Below are 14573 nucleotides of genomic sequence, written 5' to 3'. Positions count from 1 at the left end.
CTTTGTTTCAGAATTGCAAACAGACTTGGTACACCAGAGAGGTTAAGAACTACCTCATTGGTAATCTTGTCCTTCCAAAACTAATATTTAGTATGCGGCGGAGACACCGTAGATGGAATGCATTTAACTTTAACAACTATAAAAAAGACATCTTAGAAGCAGTAGACTTTCGGAATTGAAAAGGGTACAGTAATCTATCTCTGCCAATCAGGAGTGGCGCCAGCAGGGGTGGGAGGAGGGGGTGTTGCCAGGGCCCCTGTCTGGGAGAGCTCCCCCCACCCCGTCGGGGAGAAAAAGCACAATTCATTGGGGAGAAAACAAAATTATATGTATTTTCTAGATATTAGTAGACTCTTAAATCGATTAAAAATAAGCGTTTGAACCCTAAATTGTCAAAATTTTTCTGGGCTCCGCGCCTCCGCCCCCTGGACCACTTTCGAAACCTTTGAAGCGAAGCTCGACCACGGCCACTTTGCTCTCGTGGTCGAGGGCATCCCTCCCCCCACCCCCGTCTGTTGTTAACACCGACATTTTCTTCTCTGTTGACGTTAATTTATCATGTTGACGCAGAATTTCTTGTGTTGACGGCAGGTGTCATTCTTTCTTCTCCTCTCTGCGGCCTGTTGTTTTTGATTACGGCGGATTGAACCATTGAAAGACGGGATCTGTTTTGTACGCAATTTAAATGGTGAAGCAATAGATTAAAAATAATAATAAAGCCATAGAGATATTAGAATTTAACACAATGTAAGTACCTATTAGTAAGTTGCGAGTCATATTTACATTGATGTAGTGTGTCTATTGAATCATGATAGAGCCTATTCTCTAATTGGTAGCTAGCTAACTAAGCTAGGCTAGGCCCTAGCCTGGTAGTAGTAGGTCTAGGCCTAGTCCCTGGAGGCTGGTAAGTGGTTACGAGTTGCTTATTGTTTTTGTAGTGGTGATTTTCCACTCCTCTGCGCAAAAAGGCCCTCCCTAACCCTATCTAGATAAGTTACAGTAGATAGGCAATTCGGAAAATAAGGGCCGGTTTCCGCGCTATTTTTCTTACTTTTCTTTACTTTGTATTCTTTGGCCGTTGCGAAGCAAATGCTTCCACTCTTCCTCAGGTCACAATACTAGGCCTAGGCCCCTAGGCCTACTTTGTTGTGGCGTAAAAATGTTGATGGGTGCCGATCCAGTCCATGTGCTAGGTCAAAATTTGATGGATTTCACTGATTTACTGTCAAATTTGCTGTGAGTTTTTCATTTCTTTTTTTTTTCTTTTTAAAAAAAATGTAAATCTAAATAAAAAGTGTATTCCCCAACCGCAGTAGTAGGGGGTTACACTTTAGTCAATGATTTTTGATGCATGCATCCATAGTCAACACCGGTCGAGTTTTGGTCATCTCGGACTTCAGCGCCTCCTACCCTATAAAAAACTTTAATGGATGTTTCCAAAATTCATTTAGTCCTGACTTAAAAGTATTTATTTAAGATGCATTCACCAACTCATCAGGGAGATTATTCCAGACATTAATAACTCTACAAGAAAAAGAGTAATTTCTTAAATTGGTGACACTACGGGTTTTATATAACTTAAAACTCTGTCCTCTAGTTTTTTGACAAGAGGTAAACTCAAAAGATGTAGCTGCATCAACTTTGACCCATCCCCTGATGATCTTAAAAACTTGTATAATTTCCGATCTAAGTTGTCTATACTCTAACGTTGGTAATCTTAGAATTCTTAACCTAATATGGCAAGTCATCCAATCCAACTACCAATTTAGTAGCCCTTCTTCGAACAGCCTCAATTAACTTAATATATTGCCTTTGGTGTGGGTTCCAAACGGGGCTATTTATCTCAAGATGTGGCCTTACCAACGTCTTATATAATATGCAAAATACTTCAGGGCTAAGTGGTCATCCATAATTATCAACATTTTCAAAAGAGTACAAAACATACACTTTAGGGGGGAGGGGGTTGAAAGTGTAGGCATAAGTACTCTTTTATGAAAAACATAAAATGTTGATCACAAAATGACACAAATCAACATTTTATTGTGTACACTTTCGAGGGGAAGGAGGGGGTAACAGAAAAGAGTATGTTTTGTACTCTTTTAAAAATGTTGATAATTATGGATGACCCCTAATGTTAGTAAAAGTCCTTTTAATAATTCCTAACATAGAGTTGGCTTTACAGATAACGCTAGTTATATGATTATTAAATTTCAATTTTTTTATCAAAAACGATACCAAATCGTTTTCACTGTCAACCTCAGTATACAGATATGCTTTACCACTCTCATGCATCATGTACACATTTGCATTTTCATTTCCCCCTATATGCATTGCATGGCATTTACTAGCATTAAAGTTCAGTTGCCAGGACTCACTCCATTCTTCTGAAGCATGAAGACCATTTTGTAAAATACGTACTGAGTAATTATAAAGCTTTGTATCATCAGCAAATATTTTAACACATGACTGCAATCCATCAACTAAATTGTTTACATAAATTAAAAACAAAATTTTTTACAGGAACTTAGGCCTGGGCCTAGGACATCTCAAAGTATACAACAACCAATGTATTTAAAATTGGTTACTATTCTGCGCACCTATTTTCCTAGTGATTATCCTCACAAATTTGAGTTAGTGTTTGTGATGTCCCCACAAATACTTTTTTTACAGTGTGGCTTCCTAGGACGTTAGCGTGTAAACAAAATTAAAATAAAATTTTATAATGATTCTTAAAATGAACTCTCTTTACATACTACGGAAAATTGTTGCACTATAGCAGGATATAAAAAAATAGGCTCCGAGCGGCAGCGTGTGTCTACTGCCTTATACAGGAGTTTTTGTTTTTTTTATTTTATCTTATGTTCTTCAATATGCAGATGTGTGTATTATTGTAGTGTATCTGGATATTTCATGAAATCTTCTTTCATAACAATATTCTGTATAGGCCTACTACTACATCACACTAAAAACACTTTAAAAATGTCATTATGTCGTTGATCACGAAGAGTACTACCATGTTCAAGAGGGCGTCCTTCAAATGACGGTAAAAGGCGTTCGTGGCGAACGCGTGCTGCGTCTCTATAACGCATGTTCGAGTTTCGAACGCAATTTTGTTCGAGTTCTGAACACTATTCAATTGTCAATAAAGCGGCGCCCCTTACCTCGTGGTAGTAGTAATCATCATGCCTAAACCGGATTTACCCTTTTCCGCCATCTTTAATTGCTACATCATGACATAGTGTCTATGCCCCCGTTGGGGGCAGTAGACAAAATAAAACAATCATAAACAAAGAATCTCGCCACCCAAGTTTGGGCCACAAGTCTAAATACACTCCATACTGTAAAGTTTTTAACTTGCGTGGATGATTCCTCAATATCCAGCTGAAAATTGTGCGGAAAATCTCTAGGAAAAGATTTATATTACATGTACCTAGCTCAAATCTTAATTTTTGGCAAAGTCTGCACGGAAATTGGCTCTTATTTTTCAAATGCACGGACATATTTATATGCCAAATTTTTGTTTGAAGGATATACTGTAGTCCCTCCATAGGCCTTAATTTACAGTCTGGAATATACCATTGGATGCATCAACATGGTCACCTACCAATATTTCACATCACCATGCTGTTATCATCTGGGCTTTCTAACATGTCACGGATTAATTGTAAGCAATTTATGGCGAGTTGATTGGCCAAGCGGTTAAGTCAGGGGGCACCCTAACCTGCAACTATAATATCGGCGCTGGTTTGAATGGCTCACTCGCCAATGGTTCCGGTGAAGGAACAAGTTTTCTCAGATAAGGACTTTAAACCGTAGGCCCAGTGTACTTATTTGGCTTGTGTTCACTTTAAAGAACCCAGTACATCCTTCAAGAAGAGTAGTTAGTTACCCCGGTGTACTGGTCCATTAAGTCCCCGGTTGTTAGATGTATATGCCACGTAGGACAGTGATTAAGTTCACTTATTGGCATATCCTTGGCGCTCGTGCCTAAAGAAATAAAATGAAATGAAGCAGTTTAACCTTTTACCTTGAAATAGTGACGTAACCCATTACCATACTCCTTTAGTTACCAGTTACGGTACCATTATTTTAGCCACAGCATCATTCAGTAGTCCATCACCCTCATCTAACCTCCAACTTGGTAAGCAATGAAATATGCCTATTTCTTTTGAAGCTTATTGAAATTAATGCTTTGACCCAACAGGTCTGAAGGTGATTGGATGAACGAATACTTACAGGAGTGGCTAAACAAGTAGGTTTAACTAGCATTATTACATGTTTTAAATTTTTTAGCAATATGATTCCATAATTGACATCATCATTATTATCATTGTCTTTATCATTATAATTGTCAAGATCATTACCAGTCAATGTTTGATTTGATTGAGATGTTGAAATAATATTCATTAGAAATGAAGTTACTGTACCCAAGCATTGTTAACCCTATTGATGCTATATACTGGTCACTACTCACCAGTCAATTTTTTAATTTTAATTAGGTAGAGGTAGAAAAATAATCTATAACTTTGGCGTCATTGTGCTTAATTGCATATCATAATCATGATCTTCAAGACCGCAACAATTATGATTTGGCATGGTCAATTAATTTTCTAATTAATATTGTTCTTTATTTTTATTATTGTTTGTTTTGTTAAGCTAATTTATATGGATACAGTGCTATGAATATTTTTGTAATAAAAAGTTAATTATAATGGTCTTAACCATCGGTATAGTTTCAATTGTTTGAAGCTATTAAGTTTGAATTTATAGCTAGCAAATAAAAGCAACTGAATGTTTAGATTGAATGCTTGATATTTTAAAGCTCTATCAAATTCAATTTGACAAAACATATGATGCCTAAATAATATGGTCATGATGACATCACATCATGACCATATATAGGTGCATCGTGACTAATGGCATACAACACAGTTTTTTTCAAGGAAAATTTGATAATCTGGACAGAGGCTTAGAGATTTCGCCTTCTGTTGTATCTTTAATCTGTTTTATAGCGGAAACGTCTTTGATTATGAACCTGATGGACTTGACATTGTTGGTGGTAGAGTAACCACATCAGCTGAAGTCAGGTAGGTTTCCTGTTAGACAGTGAAAATCGTTCCTTTTATTTATTTTGATCATTAACTACTTGAATCGATACTTGGCTGGTTTCAGTCTTCCACTTTAGAAATTAACTATAAAGTTGCACAAGAATTGCAATTATATTTTCATAGCTAAGTAATTGGGATAATTAGCTCTGACGACTGTGCCATGATATTTATCATTTGCTGTGAAATGTCATTCCAATTTTTTTTTTATCTTAAAATAAAAAAGTGACTGTTCATGTTTATAGGAAATCTAGAAATGGAAATATTCCAGTACAAAATAATAGATTGTAATTTGTTATGGATTTTCTCCTCCAGTATATAAATTTTAAATCATTGTCTAAAGTGCTAATTAGATATCAATGCGTCTCTATTGGATCTTTGGCCTGAAGTGTGTAATGCTATTTCTTGGTCTTGGGTCCAATTTCAACCATGGAAAAATTTGTTAAAAAGTGTTGTTATTCTTACAGTATTTCTCAGCCAGTGGACTCAGGCATTGGTACTGCCTCCTACGAGAAGTTGGAGAGTGAATCCTCATCTGCAACAGGTCTGTAGATTATAATGTTTTACTCAATATATCTGCAAAAAAATTTGAAATATTTGTTTTGTATTACATATAAATACTATCTGCTATTATTATTACACTACTATTACCATATTCTTGCTATTGCTTTACTCTTACTACTATTCACTACTATAGTAGTCCTACCTTGGGATTGTAGCTATGTTGCTTTTGTGCGGGTTAAGTATGACAAGCACTAGGTTTTCTTGATCGAAACCTGGGTCCAAATTAACAAATTTGGACCAAACCCAAATGTGTATAATTTTTGCTTAAATATTTGAAAGACGTTACATGTTTTGGTCTTTTACAGAGACTTTATCAAAGGCAAAAATAGGAGGGATAGACCCATGAAAGTTTTTCAAATAAATATAACACAGGTAAACCTGCACCCCGTAGTAGATCGTTGTCATGTCCTTCCACCAGCACCATTATTTGACACCTTGAATCTACACGTATTAGCCAAGACACAATTGGCTCAAGCAACTACACTCCTAAACTTAAACTACCCTTTTTATTCCTAATATTTCCATCTTTTAGTTCTAGTTTATAATAATAACCAAGCATAGGAGTGATGTTTTGCCCTACCTGACGTGTTATCCTAATACTCAGTACGTCCCCAAATACTAGCAAAAAAGTTTGCAAGTGATTTGGGTGAGAATTTTTTTTCGCTAGTATTTAACGACGTACCGAGTATTCGGTAGGGCAAAACATCACTCCTATGATATTTTCATGAACAAACTCACATCGTAATAATAACCAAGCACTTATACAATACTCTGTTGTGAAACCTACAGTGCATTCCAAGTCACAGATCAACTAACAATACAGAGCTTTCGATTCGTGCGACGACGTGACGCTAGAACACAGTTAGTCATGCGTGACCATCCTACCGGGTGACCTATGTTCTCTGCATAAATAGATTTGGCCAAATTGCATCCTAGAATCCAGCAACAAGGAGAACCTAACGTTCTTGCTTGCACAGAGAATTTTTACTGATGTCATTGTGTTCTACGTCGTATGTTCTACGTTGTCGTGCCGTGGCACTGAATCGTGGTCCTCTAGTCCTGGGAGAGGATTCACATCGGGGGACGAATTTCATTTACCATGTATCAACCTTTAGGTGAAACTTTCTTTTTACCTTGTTTTGCCAACATGCCAGCAAACTATATTAATTATTTTGAATATATATATATTTATCCAATTTATCCAAAATGGGCCACGAAAAAATGGAAATTTCAGAAAAAAATAAAAGTTTTTCTTTATTTTTACTTCACTCGCTGCTGTCTTAAAATAAGATATGTATATTTCTTCCTAATTATATAAATCTAAAGCATTGAAGCATCCTATTACTACACTGTCTACGTTCAACAATAAATTAAAAAACATTTTTTTCCTCTCTGGATGTTTTTGCCAAGAACATTTGCTAAATCAGAAAAATAAATTTTATTTTTATTCCGCCCTCCTCTGGCGATCTTTAAAAAATAAGTTTGTGAAATAAGGCATAAAAAAAGTCTCACCTTCAGTCTTCACTATAAATTTACAATAAAATTATAGTTAAAAATTTCTTTATATACAAAATTCCTATCCTAGTTATAATTGCAACACTAAAGGAAATTCATTAATGTTATATAGGGTATTTCACTTTTAACTACTGAATAGAAATCTTAATTGTAATGTTGTATTTATTGATATTTTCTCTAGCATCCCAGGCTCTTGTTGCATCTTCTCATGCTATTGATCCTGCTCTAGAGACTCAAGTTGCATCTTCTCAGGCTCCTCTTCCGGATCAACTTCCTGCTCTTCGGACTTCTGTTCAGGAGTCTGAAGATGGATTCTTTTCTCAATTCCAAGAGCTTAAAACAAATATAGAAAAGAAGAAAGTTTTAAAAACATTTGATACAGTGATTTCTGGTATGTAATATAGTATCTATTTGATTAAATTTAAGTTTTAACCTGAAGGTTACAATGTTTATAGTTCTATAGTTCTGGGTTCGAATTATCTAGAATGCAAGCAAATTTTCCATGAATGAAATCTTTTCCATTCCTTAAATTTAATTGAATAATCAAATTTCATAATGAATGTGTTTATTTTTTTTCTTTACTACAAAAGTAGTAAAAGCCACTGTCACCAGAAAAGTCTGCTACTCGAAACAATGGGCTTTTTCGACTGGTTCATTTCGTTGAGTACAATTTTCGTTTAGTATTATTTTCATTCGACCGGTTCGGAACATAGAATTCGTTGACAACGAATGCGTAATTCAGCGTTAAGTTATGCATGTGTCCAAAAAAATATTGCCGATTGGTCAGTTTAGCAACAACATTTGCGTTAATATAATTTAGATTAAATTTCTGAAAATAAAAATTATAATATTTACACACATTGAAGTCAAAAAATAATTGTAGGCTAACAGAATTCAAAAACTGGATGAAAACATTTTTTTTACGCAAAACCCATAGTGCCACAATCTAAAGCAGCTTTGATTACCCAACGTGTATCGCGGTAACTATGCATCCATTTTGATTTGTCGAGTATTTACCAGTTTTCTATTTCTGCGCAGGTGTGCATGGTTTAAAGAAGAACGACCAGTCAAATACGACCATTGAAATAGATTGAAACAATTTTATGACCCTGGCTTTTATTAGGAAATCTGCAGGCCATATTTGCCAACAAGAAAAAATATAACTCTTTTATAATATTTAAAACAAATATAATTATTTGATGGGTAATTTTCAAAAATGCAACCTATGTGCATGACTTAATGAAATTGACAATGTTCTCATAGTTCAAAGATAGTTATAGTTTTCGTTTGATTGAAAATTTGTTTTGTGTTAATGGTTTCCTCTGTATTTGTTTTCCAGCCTACCAGTTCGAAGAAGATATAAGAAAGCAAATGGATAAAAGTATTGCAAGACAAGAATGCCTAAATGAAATTACCATACCACCTATTCAACTTCCAACGAACAAATACGATAATGTAATAAATTTTTCATCTTGTTAATTTTTTATATTTTACAAAATCATAACATGCTGTTTGTAGTGTGCTACTGTCAATAAATCGTACATTGGTGATGACAGCTGACTGTCGAGGCCTAGAATAGAGGTTGTGTATATGGATAGAACACTTATCTCTACTATAATAGCTGGATTGCTCATTGGCTGGTTTTATTGAGGCCACCGACGCCATGTTGGGGCCTAAGTGACGTATCGGTTTAGATAAATTTCTTTTGGCAATTGTTTAAATTACTGTTAAAAATAACAAATTTTGCAATACTTTTAATAATAAATTTAAATTTAAAGTAAAATTTTTTTCAAATCATCTAACCACTCGACACAGTTTATGCAGTTTTAAAAAGCGCAAGCAAAGTTGTGTTGTTAGTGATTGGCGTCACGTAACAACGCCACTTAATTTGCTCGTGCTTAAACTTTGCTAAACTGATACTTCACTTAGGCTCCCCAACATGGTGTCGGTAGCCTCACTTTTTTCTGTACAATGATTGGCCGATGAGCAATCCAGCTATTATAGTAGAGATCAGTGGGATAGACCTATCTACATGCTAGCTGTACAAACCTGTCAAATCTGAGGTCAATCTCAGGGCCTGATTTGGAGTTTGTTGATGTGACAATTGCACATAATGAGAAAAACTAATATCAACAATATTTTTGATTAAATTAATTTGGTGTTGTTTGCCCTGAAAGGTTTCTTAAAAAATAAACTGTAATTCCATCATTGTATAAATATATAACTTTGCTTGCTTTGGAAACCATAGCTCCCAAAAGGGTATTATTTTCAGGTATAACAGAATTAGGTAACAGTAATCTTTAAGTAACATGCAAATTGTTTAATAGCTGTTTATATTTATATTTCCAGGACACAGACGTACTGCCTGTATACAAAGGAATACAACGAGGTACCTTTCAAAACTTAATAATCTTAAAATTCAAAAAGTATATGTAATTGTATATAAAAAAATATTAATGTAATACTAAATAATATTAATAATAGTATAATACCTATAGATTATAAATATAAATTGTAATGTTTATGTAAAATATCCTTAAAAATAAAAATATAAAAAAATTACCTATATTTCCAATGGAGTCCCAACAGTTTTTCCAAACTTACCATAAACCTTAAACCTCATTTTAATTTGCCTGTTAATTATAGATATAAATGTTGGTGAAAAATGTTGACTGCCTTAAAAAATGTTAAGATCAGAAGACCAGATGACATTTATGAAACAGTAAGGTATATTTTTTACCCACTTTATTTTCAGTTGGTCCCGAACGAATAAACATCAACGATAGATTTGGTGAAGAAGAATTCAACCGAGATCCATGTAACATGCACGTAAGTAATAAAAAGTGCCTTCCTTTTGTGGTGCATCGTATAAGAATCATAAACTGTAAGCCAGTGTACAAAATTGGCTCATGTGCTCTATAAACAAGCAGTACATCTTTTGAGATAAGTAGGGATTACCCCTATGTACTCATCATACAGCCCCTGTTGTGACTACAAGAGTAGCTAGCACCAGTTTACCTCTTAGGGGAGAAGTAAGGTACTGTATAAGCTAGTCCACGCCTTGTGCAACTTCACTATCAAGCTGTATGTAAATCCAACTACATGCAATCACTGGTCGTCACAACATCAGGTGCCACCCTCTGTTGTCAACCAGACGTTGGTTACCATTCATTACGCCTGAATGACTTCATAATTTTAATGATTTAGAACAGGCTTTCTGGAATAGGCATTTTAAAACCTAATACTGTAATTTACCACCAAAATTACTAAAAACACAAAAGCTTGCAGTTATCAAACACACATTTAACCATCAATTAAAATTTACAAAGAAAAACTAAGATACAACATCTTAATAATTACGTTAGAAATTGGGATCAATGGTTTGTCAGTGGAGAAAATAGCATCCGGTTGAACGCATTTTGTGTCGCCAATAGCAACGGAGTAGTATCACGTGGTATTGTGACGTAACGCTGTAGTACTCTATTTTACTGATTATTGGTGAGGTTGAAGATTTAGAATTATATTAATCCCAGGAGAAACAAAATATAGTATAAATAATAAATAAATTGCCAGTACAACACGTAAGTATAAAATTTATTCATAGAAAGGATTTTAGGAAAAAGGACAATAATAATAAGCGATCAACGATTAAATCCATATATTTCTAAACAGGCTTATGTCAACGGTGTGCGAGTTCCATTTGCTGATGCTCCACCACCTGTTCAAGTTCAGGAAAGAGAAGGTACAAATCAATCATTGAATTTTAAACTTTATTTGATATTGTTTATCTGATGATGTACTTTAGAAAATAGTTAAGAATAATCACTTCATTACTCACTTGAAAAACTCAAATATCGTCGCGATTGAAACAATTTAGTTTTAGATGATTTACAAACTTTTTATACAAAAGTGTTTGAATTGATTACCATTAACTGTTAATGCAAAAGAATATTGAATGTCATAAATTCCTACTTGACGTTTTTCTGAGCGGTAATGAAATGACTAGGAGTCCTTATTTGACAATACATACAAAAATATAGATGCAGTTCACAAAATTGAAATACCAGCAATTCCTTATTTTGTGTAAATCCAACAGTTATCTAATGTCAGAAAACTACTCCATTTACTCTACTCTCAAAACTGCTAAACTACCAGTAGCTGGTAACTCATCACTTTATAGAAGTATAGAATTCCAGAACATTCCATATTACAGTATATCCAATTATATTTCTAGCAACATTACATCATCAACTAGCCAATAGCCATTATGTACTATTACTACAATACATAGAACATTCTAGACTCTACATGGTACAGTATTAGGATTTTCTGCCAGCTTCCAATTTTTTTTTTTATCTTGAATTGCCAAAGTGATTGTGTGGTTAAATAATTAAATCAATACAAGACAAGGAATGTTAATTTACTAATACACTAGAAATGCTAACTGACTACTTGAGCTATATAATAAAGTTTTTTTCTTTTTTTCATTTCAATATATTTTTTTGTTCTTTCTTTCATCCATCATCGAGTTCTAAGAAAATACTTGTAGTGGCACCCTCAGTTACACACTGTAACACAACTAGTATATACTTTAATGACAAAATGTTCAAATGTTTCATGTATTAATGCTTCAATCAATCATTCATTAGATTTGTTTTTCTTTTATTTCCCCAGGACCGATTCCTTTTGAGGTACTTGGCTTCCAAATGGTAAGATATGAACAATAATAATAATAAGCCAGGCAGATAGTACATTGGCACTGTCTGTCATTGAATCTATCTCCGATCTGTATGTGGCAGGGGTTTAGCCTGAAAAACGAAATAGGCCATCCAAAATGGAAGCCAGTGGGCGGGCCATCCCCACTCAGGTCCACGCCCCCTCCCAAACATAAGAAACAAAGTAGAAAATTATGATCTTTAGTGGGCATTTAAAGGTGTTTAAATGCTGGAATTTTGTCTTCAAAGGAATAGTGTTGAATTAGCTATCACCACGATATTTCAGTTATAGACTTTGATTGTGCATGGCTATGGTTCTCACATAATGTTTCTAGGCTATGCAGATGCATCTTCGTCTCTCAATCAGGCTAGGCCGAACTGATTAGACCAAGCCGTCACAGTAAAAGTGGCCGTCCTAATTAATTGTTGGCTATTCAAAAGACGGCCGGACGGCTCCCAGGCTAAGCCTATGGTGTGTGCGCTTCATGATATAATGCTGTTTGAGATGCTTAAGTAAACATTAATTAAAGCAGTTTGGCACAATGGGAACTGTTTGTTTCTCAAGCTTGACATCGGGGTTTCAATACCTTGCAAGGCACTTTATCTGAATTGCTTATCTTCAACCCAGAAGTATAAGTGTGTACCTACTGGCTTTGCCTGCTTCTGCACTGATTACAGCAGAAACACTTAAGCATGTGTACCCCATGACCTGAGACAGAATTGCTTGATATCTGCAAAGCTATATAAATACCCAAATGAATACAATTATTAGATTGTGGCAATTTGGATTAAATGGATCTTTCCCTTAAGCCCTGCCCCTTTGATATATATACACATTACAATCGCATAAATGTATGTAAACAAAACGTGTGTGTTTAGGACATGTATGTACTCCTTACTCTCTTCTGGTCAGTTGTTATGTTTCATTTACACTCCGCAACAACACATTTGCCTAGCTACCAGTTTATTAATATATAAAATTTGTATAATTAAATTATATTTTATGAGGCGCATTTTTGCTATATGAGATTTATGGCCATAATTAGTCACCAGCTTACATTTGGGTTCTTTTATTCAATTAAACAGCATATCCAAAATTCAGCTGCTTGAATGTGCTCTCTCATTCCAAGATGCACATAATATTATCCTATTTTTAAAAACATACACTGACACTTTCCATTTTTGATGAGAGTTTGATGTAAATTACATCAATTTTCCCCCTCTGTTATTAATGATTTTTTAAAATTACAGCAACCAACTCATATACTACGGAAAGGTTAAAGTGTATGGCGCAGTGTGTAAGGCGTTGAGCTTTCAATCTGAAGGTCTGGGGCTTGATTCTGTATCCAATGACCAGCAAAAACAGAGCTTTGATTAGTTTTCTAGATATGTGCGCTTTATAAATCCTATAAAATGAAAAAATAAATATACTTACTTACTTGATACTTGATAGTTAGGCCCTCTTTTCCAGTGGAATGACCCTCATAAACAGAGCCTTAGTAGTTTTCTGGATATGTGCGCTTTATAAATCCTATAAAATGAAAAAATAAATATACTTACTTGATACTTGATAGTTAGACCCTCTTGTCCAGTGGAAGGGCCCTCATATACACAGGGTTTTAGGAATTAAAATGTTCACATGACAGCTGAGCCTGATATAAACAATGTATGCAAAAGTACTAGAGCAAGATGTTTTAAGTGTATTCACCAACGGCCAGTTGGATCACATGTAATGTGACTGTATTCTTCAATCTGAGGTAGCTATGATTCTGACATTGTATTCCTTAAATGACTATTGACCAGGTATTTTTCAACCACTGCATGGAAGCCCATAAAATGTTTTGAAAAGTTGAAGAGCTCAAATAATGGTACTGTAGTATCTACATTAGATAATGTATATGTAATTGATAAGATATAATGTAAGGTCATTATTCTATATAATGTAATTCTAATAATGTAATTCACTTATATTGTATATAAAATGATCATTGTTCCAGTTGAATATTCCCCATCTGTGCAATTTGTAGCAATATAATAATAAAAATTATTATTATTATAATAATATATTTGTATTTGTATATCAGTGTTATTCTACTACAATTAAAGAAAATTTGAGGATTTTATGACAGAAATATCATTAGTCTTAAACATTTTTTGAAAGATTCTGTCATTATGAATGACTGTTATTTGTTACTTATGTTTGTGTAACTTAAATTTTAATGACTTAAAATGTCTGTGGCAAACTGTTGGCTGAAATTAGTTTTGTAATTGATTGATTACTTTTATTATTGTTACTTGATATAAATATCATATATTTTGTAATTTGTAACCTGTTTATCCCTATTTATTTTACGACTTAATGTAGTTTGACCCTTATTTTTTTTACTGTATTTTCTTAAATGTGAAGAGTTTTATTTATACATATTTAAACTTACTTCTAATTGGCTCTTGCAATAATATGCATATTATATTTATATTAATAAATAATAGACAACTCTGTTTAAAAAAGTATGAAGATCTACTTATTGCTTAAAGAAATCACAACATATAAAGTGTGTTAGTTAAATTTATTTGAATATGTTTTTGTTAGTTACAACATTTGCCAGTAACAGGTCAACAACAGAAATTGCATATATATATATATATATATATATATATATGCTTGTATGTAATG

General features: G+C 34.0%; 1 protein-coding gene across 1 annotated transcript; it reads left to right on the top strand.

The window, feature by feature from the left end:
* Positions 1–625: 625 nt before the first annotated feature.
* On the top strand, positions 626–14545 carry LOC117118073. Its single transcript, XM_033262565.1, has 11 exons — positions 626–747; positions 4205–4252; positions 5013–5087; positions 5573–5649; positions 7366–7575; positions 8524–8639; positions 9534–9573; positions 9940–10013; positions 10857–10926; positions 11859–11893; positions 13151–14545. Coding segments are annotated over exons 1-11 (777 nt in total). The 5' UTR covers positions 626–745; the 3' UTR covers positions 13181–14545.
* Positions 14546–14573: the final 28 nt, after the last annotated feature.

The sequence above is a fragment of the Anneissia japonica genome, unplaced genomic scaffold, assembly GCF_011630105.1.
Source record: "Anneissia japonica isolate Jap-2015-1 unplaced genomic scaffold, ASM1163010v1 scaffold287634_len692169_cov176, whole genome shotgun sequence".
Lineage (NCBI taxonomy): Eukaryota > Metazoa > Echinodermata > Crinoidea > Comatulida > Comatulidae > Anneissia > Anneissia japonica.
This window is presented reverse-complemented; position numbering and strand designations above follow the sequence as displayed.